We start from the raw sequence: 16515 nt of genomic DNA on the forward strand, positions 1-16515 counted from the left end.
GGGTCCCAAGCTCGGTCCCGGTGGCGGCTGCCCGGGTCTCTCGGCGAGTCCCTGGGTCCATGTCGGTCCCCGGGGTCTCTCGAGGGGTCCTCGGTGGGGGTGGGGGTGTCTCTGGATCGGTCCCGATGCCAGTAACCGGCGGAGGGTCTCTGGGTCGGTCCCCAAGTCCTTGGGGGGGGGGTCCCCGGGGTCGGTTCCGGTCCCTGGGCCCTTCGGGGCGGGGGGGAGAGGTCTCCGGGTCGGTCCCGGTGCTGCTGGTGAGTCTTTAGGTCGGTCCCCGGGTTCCTTCGGGGGGTCCCTGGACCTCTCGAGGGTCCCCAGCTCGGTGCTGGTGACCCCCTGGGGGGGTCTCCAGGTCAGCCCCGGTCCCCGGGGTCCCTTGGGGGGGGGGTCCCGGCTCGGTCCTGGCTCCTGGGGGGTGGTGGTGCCCGTTTCTGCTGCCGTCAGCCCCGTGCTGACCCCCGGGGCCGGTTGCCCGTTGCGGGCAGCCCCCTGCCCCCACCCCCCACCGTGGCCATCGTCACCCTGCAGGAGCCCGGCTGCGTCCCGGCAGCGCCGACGATAACAGGATATTAATAACCTGCCCGGAGCCCTCCCGGGCCTCCGGGCACGGAGCCGCGTGCGCTCCGGTTTGGGGGCGACGGGGACAAAACGGGGCGGCCGGTGGGTGACACCCGCCTGCGCCCCTGGAGCCCGCGCTGCGGGGGGGGGAGGCCGGGCCGGGCCGGGCCGGGCCGGCCTGGCTCGGGGCGTCCCGCGGAGCCCGGCCGCGTCCCCTCTTCCGGCCTCGATCGCCGGAAGATCCCGGCCCAAAGCTCCAGTGTCAGAAGTTCCCATCGACGGGAATGTCCGGCCGGGGACAAAAAGCGGCGAGTCCCCGGGGTTCGGGCCCTGCAGCGGGCCCGCGGCCGCCTCGGCCCCCTCCGCACGAGCCAGATAACGTTCCCCTCTTACACCGGTGCCGGGAAAATCGCACCCGGCTTGGAGATTTTCCGAGATAGTCGCCTAGCTCCACTTTGGCATTGCGTTGTTTTTTTTTTTTTTCTCTTAAGGAAAGCAGTGAATTTGGGCGCATGGGGAGAGATTGCTGGGTGGGGGGGGGGAATAAAGCCTGCAGGGACCTTTTGGGCCCATAGAGCGGTTCGGCAGCGCCTTAAACCCTGCCGGCCGTTCCTGCCTTTTTATGCCCCGAAACGATCCCTGCGATGCCCTCGCGCATCCCACGCCGTGACGTCCCGGCACGGGGAGCTGTAGCGGTGTCCCCTCGCTCGGGGACAATGCTGGGGGGACACCGTCGCGTGTCCCTGTGCCGGGGAGGGGTGGGGGAGCTTAGAGAACCGCTTTGGCCGAAGGGACGGCGGTGGGAAGAGGCGTCCGTGAGCCCGGCGTTAGCTGCGCTGGAGCCCGGACGGGGAAGAATTTGGCCCCGAATCTCAGCTGGGATTCGGGGCCGTCCTGAGCTCGGCGGTGCCCGTGTCCCCGAAGCGGGGCTGCCGGCGTCACCGGCCCCCATTAATCGCCGCTTCGCTCCTTCCCTGTGATTTCCCGTGAGTCAGGGATCCGGGGGGAGGGCTCGCGGCCCGGCGGGGCGCCGACGCCAAACCTCGCCCCCGCTGCGGGCACGTTCCTCGGCCGAGCGAGCCGGTCCGGACACGCTTTTACGTTTCCCCCTTCAAGCCGGGTTGAATTTTTGCCCCTGGGACGAGCTGGGGGCCGCTCTGGGGGTCGCCGTGAGTGCTGAGCTGCCGTGGGGATTTGGAAACCCGCAGCAGGGATGAGCTGCCGTGCGGGATTTTAACCCCCCTGCCCCCAAATCTGCCCTTGGGCTCATTTCACGGGCGCCGGGGATGGGATGGGACCGCTCGGGAAACCCGGTACAAACAACCCTGCTTGCTCTCCCTAGCTTTTAGCCCAGCAGCTTCTTGTTAAACAGCTTTTCTTGTGTTACAGATGTTTTTACATCCTTTAGACACGCTTCAGCGGAGATCTCGGCCCCGGCGGCTTTAGTCCCCTTGCTCCTCCATCCCGCCGGCCTTTCGCCCTCTGTTTATCGGTTCCAAATCTCCTCCGAATCGGCCTCAGAGGAGCCGTTTCGCCTCCCCATGGCGGTGCCGGTGGGCCGGACGGCGGCGCGGGTATCTGCCCCGGCTCACTTTGCAGCGGCGGTGGGAGTTAACCGCTGCTCTCGGTGTCTCGGGTTAATGTGTAGCTCCTCTTACATTGCCCCGTGCTGACAAAGGCCAAAGTTAAATCGGTGCCGCGGCGTCTTTCTCCTCCACCTTGGGAGGCTGGGCGAGAGCAGGCGCGTCCCGGCCCTTCTCCGCGGCTGGGCGGCCACCCCGTGCCCGGGGCAAGGGCTGAATTTGTTTATTATTATTATTATTATTATTATTTTTCTTGGAGTTGATTTCAAGCATCTCCCGCTTCGACGGGCACCCGTTGCCTCACCCCGAGCCGCGGGCGGCCGCGAGTTGGCTCGGCGGCGGCTTTCCCGGTGCTTCTGCCGTCCCCGCTATTGTGCAGGGTCAATTCTGGGAGCGGGTGCGGAGTCAGCTCCAAATTAACCGGGATTAAAATGCTTTTGTGCCGCGCTAGCCTGCAGCCGTCCCGTGCGGCCGACGCGGCGCAGCGCCCTGGGGTGGGGTGGGGGGGCGGACGGCGGCGATAGCGCCCGCCTGAATTTGGGTTTTGCTACGTCTCGGGGCTCGTGCGGGGGCTCCAAAGCAGCCCGGGCCGAACTCGCGTTACAGCCGCCGGGCCGGGAAGTCCGCTTGCAGCACGGCCCTTGTGTTGCAAGGAAGGGGAAGTGGGGCCGTTTCCTGAGGACAAACTCAAACTCTTCCTGGTGCTTTGCTCCCGTCTACGGAGCCGTCGCCCGAGCCCCTGGGAAGGGGTCAAACCGCCGCAGGAAGAGAGGTGCCGGCGGCGGGTCTCGACCGCTCGCCGGCACCCGGCCCCCGGGGTTTTCTGCCTCGCTGGTTCTGCTCTCGCTGCTCGCCCGGCTCCTTCCCCAACCCAGATCTGTCAAAACCGGGTGCCGGGAGAGGAGCCTGGACCCTGACGCGTTGTGACAGAGCCGGCGAAGGAGCCGGAGAGGGTTGCGGCGAGACGGGGACCTGCCAGGCCCCGGCGCCAAGCTGCTCGGGCGCAAATCGGCCGGAGGCAGAGTGACGCCCAACGTTATCCGCACCGGGGTGCTCGGATTGGGAGTTCCCGTTGTCTGGGCTTGGCCAATCTTATCTAGGCTGAAACCAGCCCCGGGATTTTTTTTTTTTTTTTTCTTTTCCTCCTGTGCCAGGAGTCGAGCAGCATCCGTGCGGGGTGGGATGGAGAACTGGCCACAGGCCCGGGCGCAGGGTGTGTTTGGTCTTCCCTTCCTCTCTCTGGGAGCGCGCGGTTTCCTACAGGAAACCTGTGCCGGCCTCGAACATCGAGCCCCGACGCTTGAGCCTGACGCCAGCAGCTCGGCGTTGCGGCCGCTCGCTCCGCTTTTGGCAAATTCCCGGCGGGTGATTCGGGCTGGGAGGGAGGGGATGCGGGATCTCCGGGGCTGCCGAAATCCGGCAGCCCTGGACGGGCTCTCCGCCGCCGCCGGCTTGTCGTTTCCGTTAATCCAATGGGCCGAGCGGGTCAGGATGCGACGCTTGGGGTGTTTCCCCTTGGTACCTCCGCGTGCGCTGGCAGTGGAGGAAAGAAAAAACAACAACAGCAAAAAAAAGGCTTTAAAAATCCTTGTAAAAGCAGCTACAGGGGAAGGCTCGTGCCCGCGTGCGCGGGCGTGCAGGGGAGGCGCGTGCCTGGGTGCGCAGGGAAGGGCTATTTGGAGAGCGGGGTGTTGTGAAACTCCCGCAGCGGAGGCGGCCGTGTCCTGGCCGGTTTCCCGTGAAACTCAGGGTGGCCCCGACGTGGGAGCAGGTAGGACAGGTCTTTCCGGCTCCCGCGGGGCCGTGGTGCCGCCGGGCGCCGCGGCGTGCCAGCCTGCCCTGCTCCGTGACCCCGTTTTACCCCCCACCCCGGCGTGTCTCAACTCTGCTTTTTCTTTTTTTTTTTTTTTTTTTTCCTCTCTCCCCATCAGGATCCTTGGCAGGAGCCCAGATAACCTCCGAGACGAAAGAAGTGCCTGAAAACCAACGTAAGCGCCGCGCCGGCCGGGAGGGCTCCGGCGCGCTGACGCCGTGCGCGATTTGGAGCCGTTCCCTCCCCGCGCGCCGCCGCTCAGCGTCCGCTCTCCCCTCCTCTCTCTCTCCCACCAGCCGCGGACATCCCCTGCTCGGCGTTTCGCTCGCAGTCGAGCAACCCTCGCATCGAGTGGAAGTTTCAGAAGGGCTCGTCGCTCGTGCTCTTCTACTACGGCGGGCAGCTCACAGGTACGCGGCGCCCTCGGCTCGGCTCGGCGCGGCACGGCCCGGGCGCCGGAGCTCGCTGCCTACGCGGCTCTCTCCCCGCAGAGCCGTACAAAACGCGCGTGAGGTTCTCGCCCACCGTGATCCACTTCGCGACGGTGACGCGGGCCGACACGGGCAAGTACATCTGCGAGGTGGTGGGGGACAACAGCCAGATCGCCAAGTCGGAAGTGAACCTCATCGTCCAAGGTACGCGCTGGCGCGCTCTCGCGTGTTGGCAGCGGGCTCTGGAGCCCGCGGGGTCGGGTTAACCGAGCGTTCCCAGTCCGGCGGCTCCCCTGGATGATGCTGGCCGGGAGCAGAGCTTTCGGGAGCGTTGTAGCCCGCAGCCCTTCTGAACCTCAGCAGACCGCTGAGTCTCGGGGTCGATGTCGGGCCCATGGTGGCTCGGCGGTGACGTTGCTTTCGGTGACCTGGGATTCAGCTGATGGGGCTGGTGTGGCCTGTTCCTCAGAGAGATGCTCCTGGCAGCTGGGACTCTCCTCCGTTTGACGCTTTGCTCAGTAAAATGTTTGTTTGGGGGTGAACGTTAAACGTGAAGGTGACCGTGCTGCAGGCTGTGTCTGGTTAGTTCAGGGATCGGGGAGGGATCGAACTCTTCTCTCTTTCGCACGTCTTTGAGCACCAGCTTTGGGCGCCTCTTGGACAAGACACGAAGCGCGGGCCTGAGCCCCGCGCGCGGCCGTGCCTCGGCGTCGGGGCGAGCCCTCACCGCGGCCCTCTCCCGGCAGTGCCTCCTTCCAAGCCCGTGGCTCACGTGCCCACCTCGGCCACCATCGGCAGCAAGGCCCTGCTGCGATGCACCGAGACGGACGCCTCGCCGCCGCCCACCTTCCAGTGGTACAAGAACAGCATGCTGATGCCCGCGGACCCCAAGACCAGCCTGACGTTCAAGAACTCCTCCTACAGCCTGGACTCCACCACTGGGGTGCTGGTGAGTGTGGAAGGGGGGCCCTGAACTCCAGGAGCCCAAGCTCTTTCTCTGGGCTATCTCCCCATCTTCTCTCCTACCTAGACTTTCGAGCCCGTGAGCAGCTTCGACACCGGTGACTACTACTGCGAGGCCTCGAATAACGTGGGGTCCCCCCAGAGATCGGAGGCCATCCACATGGAAGCCAGTAAGAAACGGGGTAGTGGGGGCAGAGAGCGTGCGTCTGTCCCCACGTGAGGCCCTGCTAGGCCTTGTCTGTTTTGAATGTCTGGCACAAACTGTGTTCTGAGGTGGACCAGTGTCTAGGCTAAAGTATTACCCCAAACTAGTTCATCTTTCTAGCGCTCAAGGTTCAGAGATGCATTAATTAGCTGTGCTGTTAATGACCCTGCTGTATGGTGTCCTGGGCTGAAAGGAGCATGTGGAACGAGGGGGAATGGGGTAAAGGTGTCCTTGGAGATGCTGGAAACTTGCCTTGGTCTCGTTTGGGCAACCTGATCCAACTCTGCGTTCGATCCAGCTTGGATGTTGACCCTGCTTTGAGCAGGGGTTGGACCGGAGACCCCCAGATCCCCTCCGACCCCTGTCATGGTCCTTAAACGGCGCTTCTGCGTGTCCCTGCTGGGTTTGCGAGCGTTCAGCTAAGAGTTTCCACGTCGTGCCCAGCGTAAGCCGGTCTTGCGCCCAGGGCAGGGATCCTTCCAACAGCCCGGTCCTCTCCCGCCAGGCGAAGTCAACGTGGGCGGCATCGTGGCCGCGGTTGTGGTCCTGCTGATGGTGCTGGCGCTCGTGGCCTTCGGCGTCTGGTTCGCCTACACGCGGGGCTTCTTCAGCAGTGAGTGCTGGGCCGCGCGTTGATCTCCGAGCGCGCGGCGTTGGCCGTGGTGGCCCCGGGGACCGGCCCACGTGTGCGCCGGGACCCGCTTTCTCTGCCGTCCCCCTGACAGTCCTGTTCTTCTTTTCAGAGAGAAGAGAGTAAGTGAACCCGTAATGCAGCCGACTGCTGGTCCCTCCGGATCTCCGCTGATGGGAGCGGGTGGGATCTCTCCGGGGTTTGCCCTGGCGCAGCGATTCCTCTCCCAGCCCTCGTGGGAGCAGACCGGAGGGGCTGTGCCCAGCGCTGGGTGCCAGCGCTCCTGCCAGGCTGGGGACGCGGTGACCCGGCGTCACCAGGTGCTTGGGGGTGGCCGGGGGAGCTCAGGAAGGGTCCTAACGCTCTCTCCTTCTCCAGCACCACCAGCAAGAAGGTCATTTACAGCCAGCCCTCGCACCGGAGCGAAGTGAGTACGCCGACCACGAGCTGTTCGCCCTGGCGACTGTTTGCCCTGTGGGGTGTAAAGGGGGTGCGGGTGGTGATGGGAACCGTGTGGTTGTGTCACGTTCCCCCGAGGGGTTGCCCTCAAACCCCGCTTGGGCTCCAGGGTGACAGTGGAGCCTTTCTCTGAGCGTCCCCAGGAGCTACAGGGCTGCCGTGAGCCCCGAGCCAGCAGCAGGGTGTCCCCCCCCGCCGCTGTGCTCCATGACGTCTCGTGCTGCTGGTGGCTTTTAAAGCAAGCCGGGCTCCTCGGGGGGCTGGAAACTGGTCCCGCTTGGGGGCCAGCGGCCAGGCCCTCCTGCGGCCGCCGCCTGTCCCCAAGCCACCCCAGGGCCTCCTTGGTCCTCTGCCTCTTCCGTCTGCAGGCGCCGCCGGCGCCGTGTCCGACGGCAGAGGCCCCTCGCGGGCCGGAGATCGGCAGCCCGCGAGTCTCCCCCGTCCGTCCGCCCGCCCGCCCGCCGCGGGGGGACTTGCGGGCTGGGCGGAAGCGCGGTCTCTGCGCTCGGCACCGCCGGCCGGGGCCCGTCCCTGAGCCGGCTGCAGGGAACGGCGCCGGTGACGTCCCCGTTCCCCCCCCCCCCCGTCCCCTTTCCGTCCGCAGGGAGAGTTCAAACAGACGTCGTCCTTCCTGGTGTGAAGCGTTGCCGGAGCTGCTGCTCCCTCACCAAGAACTGTTGTAAATGTTTCTGAATTACTGTAGCTATGCCATGATTTTAATTTTTTTTTTTTTTTTAAGTGTCACGTGGTGCCTTTTCAGTGTCACTTCAGCCCCCCTTGATTTTTCAGGGGAGGTCTCATGTCTCATCCTTTTTCCCCCCCCCCCCCCCCCCCTTTGGCTACCCGATGCCTTATTCCCTTCCCCTACGTCCCCGTGGGAGCCACGTCCCGGCCGTGACTCGGAGGGGGCCGGTCCTGCCTCTGCCCCGTACCCGGCGCTGGGCTCGTTCCGTGGTCTAAACCACTTGTGTGATGACTTCTGGTTTCCATTGCTGGCAATAAATAAAACCCATGTCCCTGTACGGAGCGCCCGGCGCCCTTTCCTTGGTGGGTGGGTGGGGGGGACAGGGCCACGCGTTGGGGACGAGGTGGGGACAAGCTCTCCTGACCCCACGCCTCCGTTGGGGACGTGGTTTGGGCCACGAGCTGCCGGCCACCGTGGGGACAACCCAACGGGGACCCCTACAACCAGAGACCCCTACAACCAGGGACCCTACCGGTATCACCACCGGTCCCACCCCTGAGCATCCTCTGGTCCAGCAGCGAGCGGGCGCAGCAGAGCCCTTCCCAACCACGAAGATAACTTTTATTTAGCAATTTCTTTTTGTTTTTTCTCCCTCCCCAAAATGCAGGAGGAGAAAAAAAAGAAAAAAAATCCCCCAAACCCACGACGTGCCCCTGGCAGAAGCAGGGCATTTAGTGAGCGAGTCTTTCCAGTGGGTAAAACGTTTCTTCCCAATTTATATATATATATATATATAATGTATGTGTGTATATATATATATTAGTGGAACTATATATATATATATATGTATATGTAACCTGGACTCAGTGCAGCGAGGGATTAACAGGCCCTACAGCCCAGCCCCAGAGCGGCGGTGGTTTTTCCCCCCACCCGGGGGTAAGGACGCGTTAATAGGCAGAGGCTCTACGTTAGCAGCAGCGGGGTTGCTTGAGGGCCGCGGGGCCCCGTCCCCTCCCGCGGGGCGCCGCGCCGCCGCGTCCCCTCGCGGCGCGGCCCACTCCCGCTCCGCGACGAGCGCGTCGGGTCTCGGCGCTTCCCGGCCAGGGGATCCTGGACCTTCCTCCGAGGAACGAGGTTGCTCCGAGTCAGCAGAGACCGATGACCGGGAACCGTGACCGCGGGCGTCCCAAGGTGGCCGGAGGTGTCCGCGTCCCCCCAGGGGCCAGCGTCTCCCAGCAGGATTGTGCCCGCCATCCCCATGGCCATGGCCAGCACCTGGGGACCTTTCTAGCTGGCATTGGCAGAGCATTAGGTGGGAGGGGACGAGGACAGACCTGTCCTTGGCCAAGCTGGAGCAGAGGATGCCCGTCCCACCGTTGAGCGAGCGCCCATGGGGCTCCCCAGCAGCCCGGGGCCCGAGGGAGCTGCCCTGTGCGATAAGGAAGGGGAAAGACCTGGGAGGATGGTGAGAGCCAGAACGGGGCGGGGGGAAGAGCCGGCGACGTCTGCGGGCGCCGGCGGCTCAGACGTTGCTGATGCGGACGCTCAGCGGCGCTCCCTCCCGCTCCTCCGCCTCCCGGAAGGACTCCTCCAGCTTGACCTTCTCGGGATCCCCGAACCGGACAGTCTCATGGACGCAGCAGGGCGCCGACACCTTCACCACCTGGTCGAAGAGGCTGAAGTCGGCTACGTACTTGCCGCTGGCCGAGAGGGAGATGGCTGGCGTGAACTCGTAGCCCCAGAGGATCTCCTCGGGCAGGTAGGACGTGCGCACCTGGCACGTGGCGCTGGTGGACTCCACGGTGCCGCTGAGGATCACCACGAGCTCGAAGTCGCCTTCGCCCGTCCGCAAGGCCATGTCCCGGAAGGGGCTGGCGTCGTCCACCACGTGGTAGAAGGTGAGGGGCAGGATGAGGAAGGGGCTGTCAGAGGACGTGTCCACCTGGAAGTCCACGTTGACCTGGTTGAGCCGGACGCTCTCACCCTCCTTGGTGAGGTGGGTCTGGAGAAGTTTGCCTGTCACCTGGCAGCCGATGAGGAGGCTCTTGCGCATGTTGGCCACGCGGATCATGAGGCAGGTCTTGCCGTTGTGCTGGGCCACCACGGCGTTTTGGCTGAACTTGATGGTCTCCGCTCGCTTCTTGGGCCGGGCGATCTTGGCCAGGAAGGTGCCGGTGATGAAGATCTCCATGATGGTGGTGAGGACCAGCTGGGTGATGAGCAGGACGATAGCGAGCGGACACTCCTCGCTGATGTAGCGGAAGCCATAGCCAATGGTGGTCTGGGACTCGAGGGAGAAGAGGAAGGCGCCGGTGAGCGTGTGCACCTGCATGACGCACGGCGTGTGGTTGGCCGGCGGGTCAAACTCCAGCAGGTCCCCGTGCATCACGGCCACCAGGTACCAGATGACACCAAAGGCAAACCAGGTGCCAGCAAAGGTGGCAGAGAAGAGCACCAGCTTGTACCGCCACTGCATGTCGATGAAGGTCGTCCACAGGTCCTTGAGGTACAGGAAGCGCTTGTCAGCAATGTGCTCCATCCGCACGTTGCTCCGGCCATCCTTGGTCATCACCCGGCGCTTGCGCAGGCCCGAGCCGATGAGGGGGCGGCTGTCGGTCTGGGTGGTCTGGCTGTAGTACACCTTCGTGGCCGACGTCATCTGGAAGAGATGGCAATGGGGGCACGGTGAGGAGCTGCCATGAGGCAGTGGGGCTCCCTGGGGTGGGCTCGTGGGGACCTTGGGGGCCATAGAGGAGAGGGAGGATGGATGGGACAGAGTGGTTGGATGGGTGGATGGCGTGCGTGGAGGGGATGGACAGACAGATGGACGGAAGGAGACGGATGGATGGAGACGGATGGATGGAGTGTGTTGAGTGGAGGGACAGAGAGGGGGGTGGCGGGATGAGCAGTGGCCGGACGGGATGTCGGGTGGATGGAAAGGAGAGGATGCGTGGATGGGTCAATGGATGGATGGGTGCCGTTGCCCAGTTCCCACGGTGGGAGGGACGTGGCGCTGGCCAGCGGATGAGAGGCCTGACGGACTCATGGCACCTCGTGGGCGCCTGCTGTTGTTCCCATCCCTCCAGCAACTGGCTGCCTGGCCGTCCAGCCGAGCACCCGTCTGTCCATCCATCTGCCCAGCCATCCTTCCACCCCCCACCACTTTGTCCACCTGTCTGTGTGCGTGCATGCATGCATGCATCCATCCAGACATTTACCTGTCCACCTGTCTGTCCATCTGACCATCCACCTCTCCATGCATCCATCTTTCCGTTTACCTGCCCACCTGTCTGTCCATCTGACCATCTGTCTCTCCACGCATTTCTCCCTCCATCCATCCATCGTCCATCCATGCATTTACCTGTCCACCTGTCTGTCCGTCCATCCATCCCTACCTGTATCCATCTGTGTAGCCCTTCCTCCATCTATCCATCCACATATGGACACATCCAGCCGTCTGCCCCGTCTGTCCATCCATCCACACCTTCACCCATCCCCTTATTCACCCCTTCCTCGCTCCGTGGGTGCGGGCGCCGGCTGTGGGTGCCCGGCGGGCGCCGTGGCCCCGGTTCCCATCGCACCCCAGGCACGTCCCCAGCTGTTCCCGCGCCGGGCACCTCTGTGCCTCAGTTTCCCCTGCAGGGGCTCGTGCCAAGCAGGGGTGGCACGTGGGCTGGCAGGGACTCCAGAGGGGGCCCAGGCGTCCTGGCCTGGCTTTGCCCCCTGCGTTGGAGATGGCGAGAGGTTTGAATCGTCCCCAGGGAGGAAGAGGACGGTGGCGGTAAATGGGAAGTGACAGAGACAAATCGCTGGCGGCGCCGCCGGCCCCGTTTCCGTCCCCGGCCCCGTTCCCGGCGGCGGCCGCAGAAAAGGCCCTTGGAGCCACCTCAATGCCTGGCGGCCACCGCGTGTCACCCCTGGCGAGGAGGTGACCCGGAGGTGGCCAGGCTGGCGGGCAGCGTGCCGAGGATGTTGGGGACGCGGTGGCACCTCCGGGGGCCCCACCGCCGTGGGTGGCACTGCTCCGGACTTTCCCGAATGAGGGGGGAGGAGACGCGGGGACGGAACGGGATGTGGGCAGAGCCACCACAGTGTCACCTTGTCCCAGCGCGGCCGTGGCCTGTCCCCATCCCCGACAGGCGCAGCCCCGCGGGCGTCCCTGCCCGTGCACTTCGGCGTCCTCGCGGGGACGCGGGGGCGGCGTGCAGGCTCGTGGAGGGGATGGTGGCAATGGGACCTGGAGGGACGGTGGCATGGACTGCCACCTGCCTGTGCTCTCCTGAGCTGCTGGGTGTCCCCAGAGCCACCGTGTGTCACTGGAGTCACCATGTCCCCTAGAGCCACCATGTGCCCCCCCCAAGAGCTGCCGTGTCCGCAGAGCCACCACGTGTCCCCAGAGCTGCCACGTGTCCCAGAGCCACCGGGTCCCTAGAGCCCCTACGCATCCCAGATCTGTCGTGTCCCCAGGGCTGCCGCCTGTCCCCAAAGCTGCTGCACGTCATGAAGCCACTGCACAGGCATGGGGACACGAGCTGCATCGGGGGCTCGTGGCCACCCCATGCCTCAGTTTCCCCCGGGGATGCCGGGGACCGAGGGGAGAGCGGGACGTGGAGGTCGCCCATGGACTCACGGCTGTGACGTGGCTCCGTGCCCGGACACGGGTGGTCCCCAAGCCACCTGTCCCAAGCCTCAGCCTGGAGGGGGGGGGCACCACCATGTCCCCCCCCACAACACCCAGGCACCCTTCTTTAGAGTCTCTGTCCCCCCTCTGGGGTCCTGCACCCATCTCTGGGGGCCTTGCACCTCCTTGGCTTCCCTGCACCCATCTCTGCAGTCCCTGCACCCCTCTTTGGGGTCCTTCCACCCACCAGGGTGCTTGTACCCCTCCTTGGAGTCCCTGCACCCATCTCTGGGGTCCTTGCACCCCCCCCCCCAGCAGCCTTGCACCCCTCTCTGCTCTCTCTGCACCCTCTTTGTAGTCCCTGCACCCACCTCTGGGATCCTTACACCCCTCCTTGGTCCCTGCACCCACTTCTGGAGTCCTTGCATCCCCTAGCTTCCCTGCACCACTCTCTGAGGTCCCTGCACCCATCTCTGGGGTTCTTACACCCCTCCTTGGGGTCCCTGCACCCATCTCTGCAGTCCTTGTACCCTCTCTGGGGTCCCTGAACCCATCTCTGGGTCCTTGCACCCCCCCAGCTTCCTTGCACCCCTCTCTGTGGTCCCTGCACCCACCTCTGGTGTCCCTTCACCCCTCCTTGGGGTCCCTGCACCCATCTCTGGAGTCTTTGCACCCCACCAGCAGCCTTGCACCCCTCCCCGCACCCTTCTCCAGGGTCTTTGCACCCATCTTTGAGGTCTCTGCACTCCCCCTCCCCACCGCAGCTTCCCTGCACCCATCTCTACACCCCTCCTCGGGGTCCTCGCACCCCTCCGGGGGTCGCGGCGCCGGCGTGCGCCCGTCCCCGTGCCCTCCGGCCCCCGCCGGTTCCCGCGCCCCGGACACAGGTTGTGACAAGCTGGCGCTTGTTCGCCGGTGCCCGCGGGGCACGGCCGCGCCGCTGCCACCCGCCCGCGCCCCCGTTGCACATTAACCCGCCGCGCCGCGCTTTGCCCCCGCGGCCGCCCCGAGCCCCGCGGGCCGCCGCCGCCGAGGGCCCAGGCGTCCAGCCGACCCCCCGGGGGTGCTGGTGGTGGTGGTGTGTGTGTGTGTGTTGGGGGGGTTGGGATGGAAATCGGGGCCACGTCGGGGAACCGGTGGCGCCGCCAACCCGGGCAACGTTCCCACGCCCGGCGCCGTGCCAGGCGCGTCCCCCCCCCCCATCTCCATCCTTTCCTGCCCCACAGCACCCCCTGAAGTGGGATGTTGGGGACCCCCTTTACTGGGGGGAAACTGGGAAAGGGGGGGTTGAACCAAGTGGTGGGGGGGGGAACAGGGAAGGGGGCCCCCCCACCCAGCACCCCGACCCGGTGTGTCCCCGTGGGGCGGCGCGAAAGGGAGGTTGGGGCGGGGGGGGGAGAAGGCTGTGAAAGCAGCCGGGTGCTGGAAGGGGGGGGGGAACGGGGACGGGGACAAGGGGGGGGGGGACGGGGACAGTGGCGCCTTTGTGCGCCCCGGAGGAGAGGCCTCAATGGAGCTGCCGGGCGCACAAAGGCGCTTTGACGAAGCGCGCTTCGTTAGCATGCACGGCGCGCAGCCCCGCTGCCGTCCCCGCGGCCCCCCCGCCCCGGGTCGGACCCCCCCCCGCCACCGCCACCATCGCTGCCACCACCGCTGCTGCCACCTCCCTGGAGGTGGTGGCGGTGGTGGTGGGGGGGGGGGGTCTCGCCACCCAGCTCGCTTTGCAAAGGTGCCAGCAAGCCCCCCGGATGCCGGATGCCTGGGCCCTTCTTTGCCCCCGCCCCCCAATTATTATCATTATTTTTTTGGGGGGGGGGGTTGTTGCAGCGCATGGCGCACAACCCTCCTTAGACACCCGAGAATCCACTGCGCTGCTGCGCTCTCCCCGCTGCATCAACCAGCCCGACCCGGCGCTGCGGGCCCCGGTGTCCGGGGCGGGGGGGGACGGGACGGGACGGGACGGGACACACGCGTCCGCTCCGGCCGGGACGCGTGGGAGCCTCCGAGGGAAAGCGAGCTGGAGCCGAGCGTCTGTCTGTCCGTCTCCCTCCGACGGGACCTGGGAGCTTTTCCAGGCGGCCTCTGGGTGCCGTGGCCCTGAGCCACTTGGCCATGGGGCGGGGGGGGCTCCCACAGGCTCCGGCCGGGCCAGCGGCGGTTCGGAGCCGATGATCCGGGTGGATAAAACTGGATTTTTTTGGGGGGAGGGGGGGTTGCAGGGAGCGGCGGCGACGGAGCTGCGGGATTTCAGGGCGCTCGGGGACCCTCGGGAAGGGGCCGGCGCCCGGCTCAGCCCCCCACGTAGCCATCAGAGAATCCACCCGGCGGCAGGTCAGTGCCACGGGGCCCGGCGGCAGCCTCGCTAACCCGCGCCCCGGTTAACCCGTGCCCCGGTTAACCCGCGGCCCGGTTAACCCACCCGCCGAGTTATTCTGTGTTAGCCTATGGGCCGGTTTAGCCCTAGTCTGGTTAACCCACAGCGCAGTCATCCTGCAGCCTGGTTAACCCGCTGCCTGGTTAACCCACTGCCTGGTTAACTCACTGCTTGTTTAACCCATTGCCTGGTCAACCTGCTGCCCGGTTAACCCACTGCCTGGTTAACCCGCTGCCCAGTTAACCCGCTGCCCAGTTAACCCTCAAGCCCGGCGGATCTGCAGCGCGGGTAACCCGCAGCGGGGTCGGGCCGCGTCTTAACTAGCCCGTAACTGGGATAACGCGCAGCCCGGCCCCGGGACGGGGCTGCTAATCCAGAGTACAGCTAATCCGGAGTACAGGTAACCCCCCGGCCCGGCTAATCCGGAGTACAGCTCATCCCGAGTACAGGTAACCCGCAGCCCGGTTAATCCGGGTCAGCGTGTCCTTGAAACGTCCTTGCCCCAGGGGCCACCGGCGCTGCCCCGCGTCCCGGCTGGCATGGGGACAGCGGTGGGTGGGTTGCGGGGGGGGGGGAACAGTCCCATCCCCCCCACCCAGTGCCAGGCTGAGGCCGCCCCATGTTGTTACACTGGTTGGGGGGGGGCAGGACCCCGTAACTCCAGCATGGAGTTAAGGTGCCACTGTGGGGGCCTTGGTGGCTGGAGGGGGGGAGGTCCACAATTTAGGACTCACCTCCTGGGGTGCAAAGGGCCCATCCCCATGGCCTCAGGCCTCTTGCCTGGGGTGCCGTAGGGATGCCCATAGGGGCTTGGGGGTGCCGGTGCCCCCCCCACACCCCGGGGATGCTTGGGGAGGGGAGGCCAGAGGGGTGGGCAGGGCAGGGAGGGGCAGTATCCCTCCGTCCATCCTGCTGTCCGTCTGCCCGGCTCCCCGATGGGATGGGGGGGAGGGGGGGGAGACAGCCACAGGGACAGGGGACACAGGGGATGGCGGGGGGACGCAGGGACTCGCAGCCAGGGGTGTGGGGGACATGAGGGTATGGGGAAGGAGGGGACACAGGGAATGGGGGTATGGGGACAGGAGGGACACAGGGATATGGGGTTGGGGGGGCACAGGGATATGGGGACACGGGGATATGGGGGTGGGGGGGATACAGGGGACACGCGGATATGGGGACATGGAGATATGGGGACACGGGGATATGGGGACGGGGGGGGACACCACAGGGGCACAGACAGCGGGACACATCGCAGCCGTGGGGGGCGGCCAGGAGCGACGCCGGGACCTCCGAGGTTGGGGGGGGGAAAGGAGGAGGAGGATGGCGGGGGGGGCTGCATGGGACAGGGCGACACGGGAGCGGGACCCCTCGAGCTCCCCCCCTCCCTTCCCGGTGCCCGCGCCGTCGGGGGGAGGGAATGGGCGCCCCCTTACCTTGCTCGGGAGGGGGCACCCAGGGGCGCCCTGGCCTGGCTCAGCGCGGCCGCCGCCGCAGCCTCCCCATGGGCTTTATGGCCGTCGGGGCCCGGCCGTCGGGGCGAGCGGCCCCCCCCGGGCCGGGCCGCCTCGCCGGGCCCGGCCGGCACCAATTAGCGGGGCCCGGGGAGGGGGCGCGGGGGGCGGGGGAGGAGCCGGCGCGGGGAGGGCCCGGCCCGGCCCGGGGGGGGGGGGGTTGGGGGGGGTTAATGGGGTGGAAAACGAGCCGGCCCGGCCCGGGTCACGTTACCGGCCCCCGGGAGAGGGGGGGGGGCGGCTGCGCCGGGACCCGCCCCCGGCGCCGCCAACGCGCACCGGGTACCGGCACCGGCACCGGGCGTCGGGTACCGGCGCCGGCACCCGGCACCGGGCACCGGCACCGGGTGTTGGGCACCAGCACCGGTTTTCGGGTACCAGCACTGGCACCAGGCATTGGGTACTGGAACCAGCACTGAGAGCTGGCACTTGGTATTGGGTACTGGCACCGGCACCGGGCACCAGGCACCGGCACTGGGCACCAGGCACCAGGTGTCAGGCATCAGCACTGGCACTGGGCAGGGTCCACGAGGCACCGGCACTGGGCACCAGCACTGGGCACCGGCACCGAGTGTCAGGTACCAGCACTGACCAGGGTCCACCGGGCACTGGCACCGGGCACTGGCACCGGGTACCGGCACTGGGCAGGGCCTGCAAGGCACCGGCACTGGGCACTGG

General features: G+C 66.4%; 2 protein-coding genes across 2 annotated transcripts; one reads left to right on the top strand and one right to left on the bottom strand.

Moving 5' to 3' along the window:
• The first annotated feature begins 3573 nt into the window (after positions 1 to 3573).
• On the top strand, positions 3574 to 7668 carry F11R (F11 receptor). The gene is made up of 9 exons (XM_062598074.1): positions 3574 to 3915; positions 4076 to 4132; positions 4254 to 4367; positions 4449 to 4592; positions 5135 to 5337; positions 5419 to 5521; positions 6062 to 6173; positions 6566 to 6614; positions 7251 to 7668. Exons 1-9 carry the CDS (start codon positions 3636 to 3638, stop codon positions 7284 to 7286), a joined length of 1098 nt encoding a protein of 365 aa, XP_062454058.1. The 5' UTR covers positions 3574 to 3635; the 3' UTR covers positions 7287 to 7668.
• A 276-nt stretch (positions 7669 to 7944) lies between these two features.
• KCNJ10 (potassium inwardly rectifying channel subfamily J member 10) lies at positions 7945 to 15867 on the bottom strand. Its single transcript, XM_062598073.1, has 2 exons — positions 15760 to 15867; positions 7945 to 9990 (listed from the first exon to the last, which is right to left on the bottom strand). The coding sequence occupies exon 2, from the start codon at positions 9988 to 9990 to the stop codon at positions 8854 to 8856; it is 1137 nt and encodes a 378-aa protein (XP_062454057.1). The 5' UTR covers positions 15760 to 15867; the 3' UTR covers positions 7945 to 8853.
• Positions 15868 to 16515: the final 648 nt, after the last annotated feature.

Source organism: Rhea pennata, chromosome 31, assembly GCF_028389875.1.
Source record: "Rhea pennata isolate bPtePen1 chromosome 31, bPtePen1.pri, whole genome shotgun sequence".
Lineage (NCBI taxonomy): Eukaryota > Metazoa > Chordata > Aves > Rheiformes > Rheidae > Rhea > Rhea pennata.

Coding starts and splice junctions, on each gene's coding strand:
- F11R (XM_062598074.1), top strand. CDS start 3,636: ATGCGACGCTTGGGGTGTTTCCCCTTGGTACCTCCGCGTGCGCTGGCA. Junction 4,133..4,253: donor AGAAGTGCCTGAAAACCAAC/GTAAGCGCCGCG, acceptor CTCTCCCACCAG/CCGCGGACATCCCCTGCTCG. Junction 6,615..7,250: donor AGCCCTCGCACCGGAGCGAA/GTGAGTACGCCG, acceptor TTCCGTCCGCAG/GGAGAGTTCAAACAGACGTC.
- KCNJ10 (XM_062598073.1), bottom strand. CDS start 9,990: ATGACGTCGGCCACGAAGGTGTACTACAGCCAGACCACCCAGACCGAC.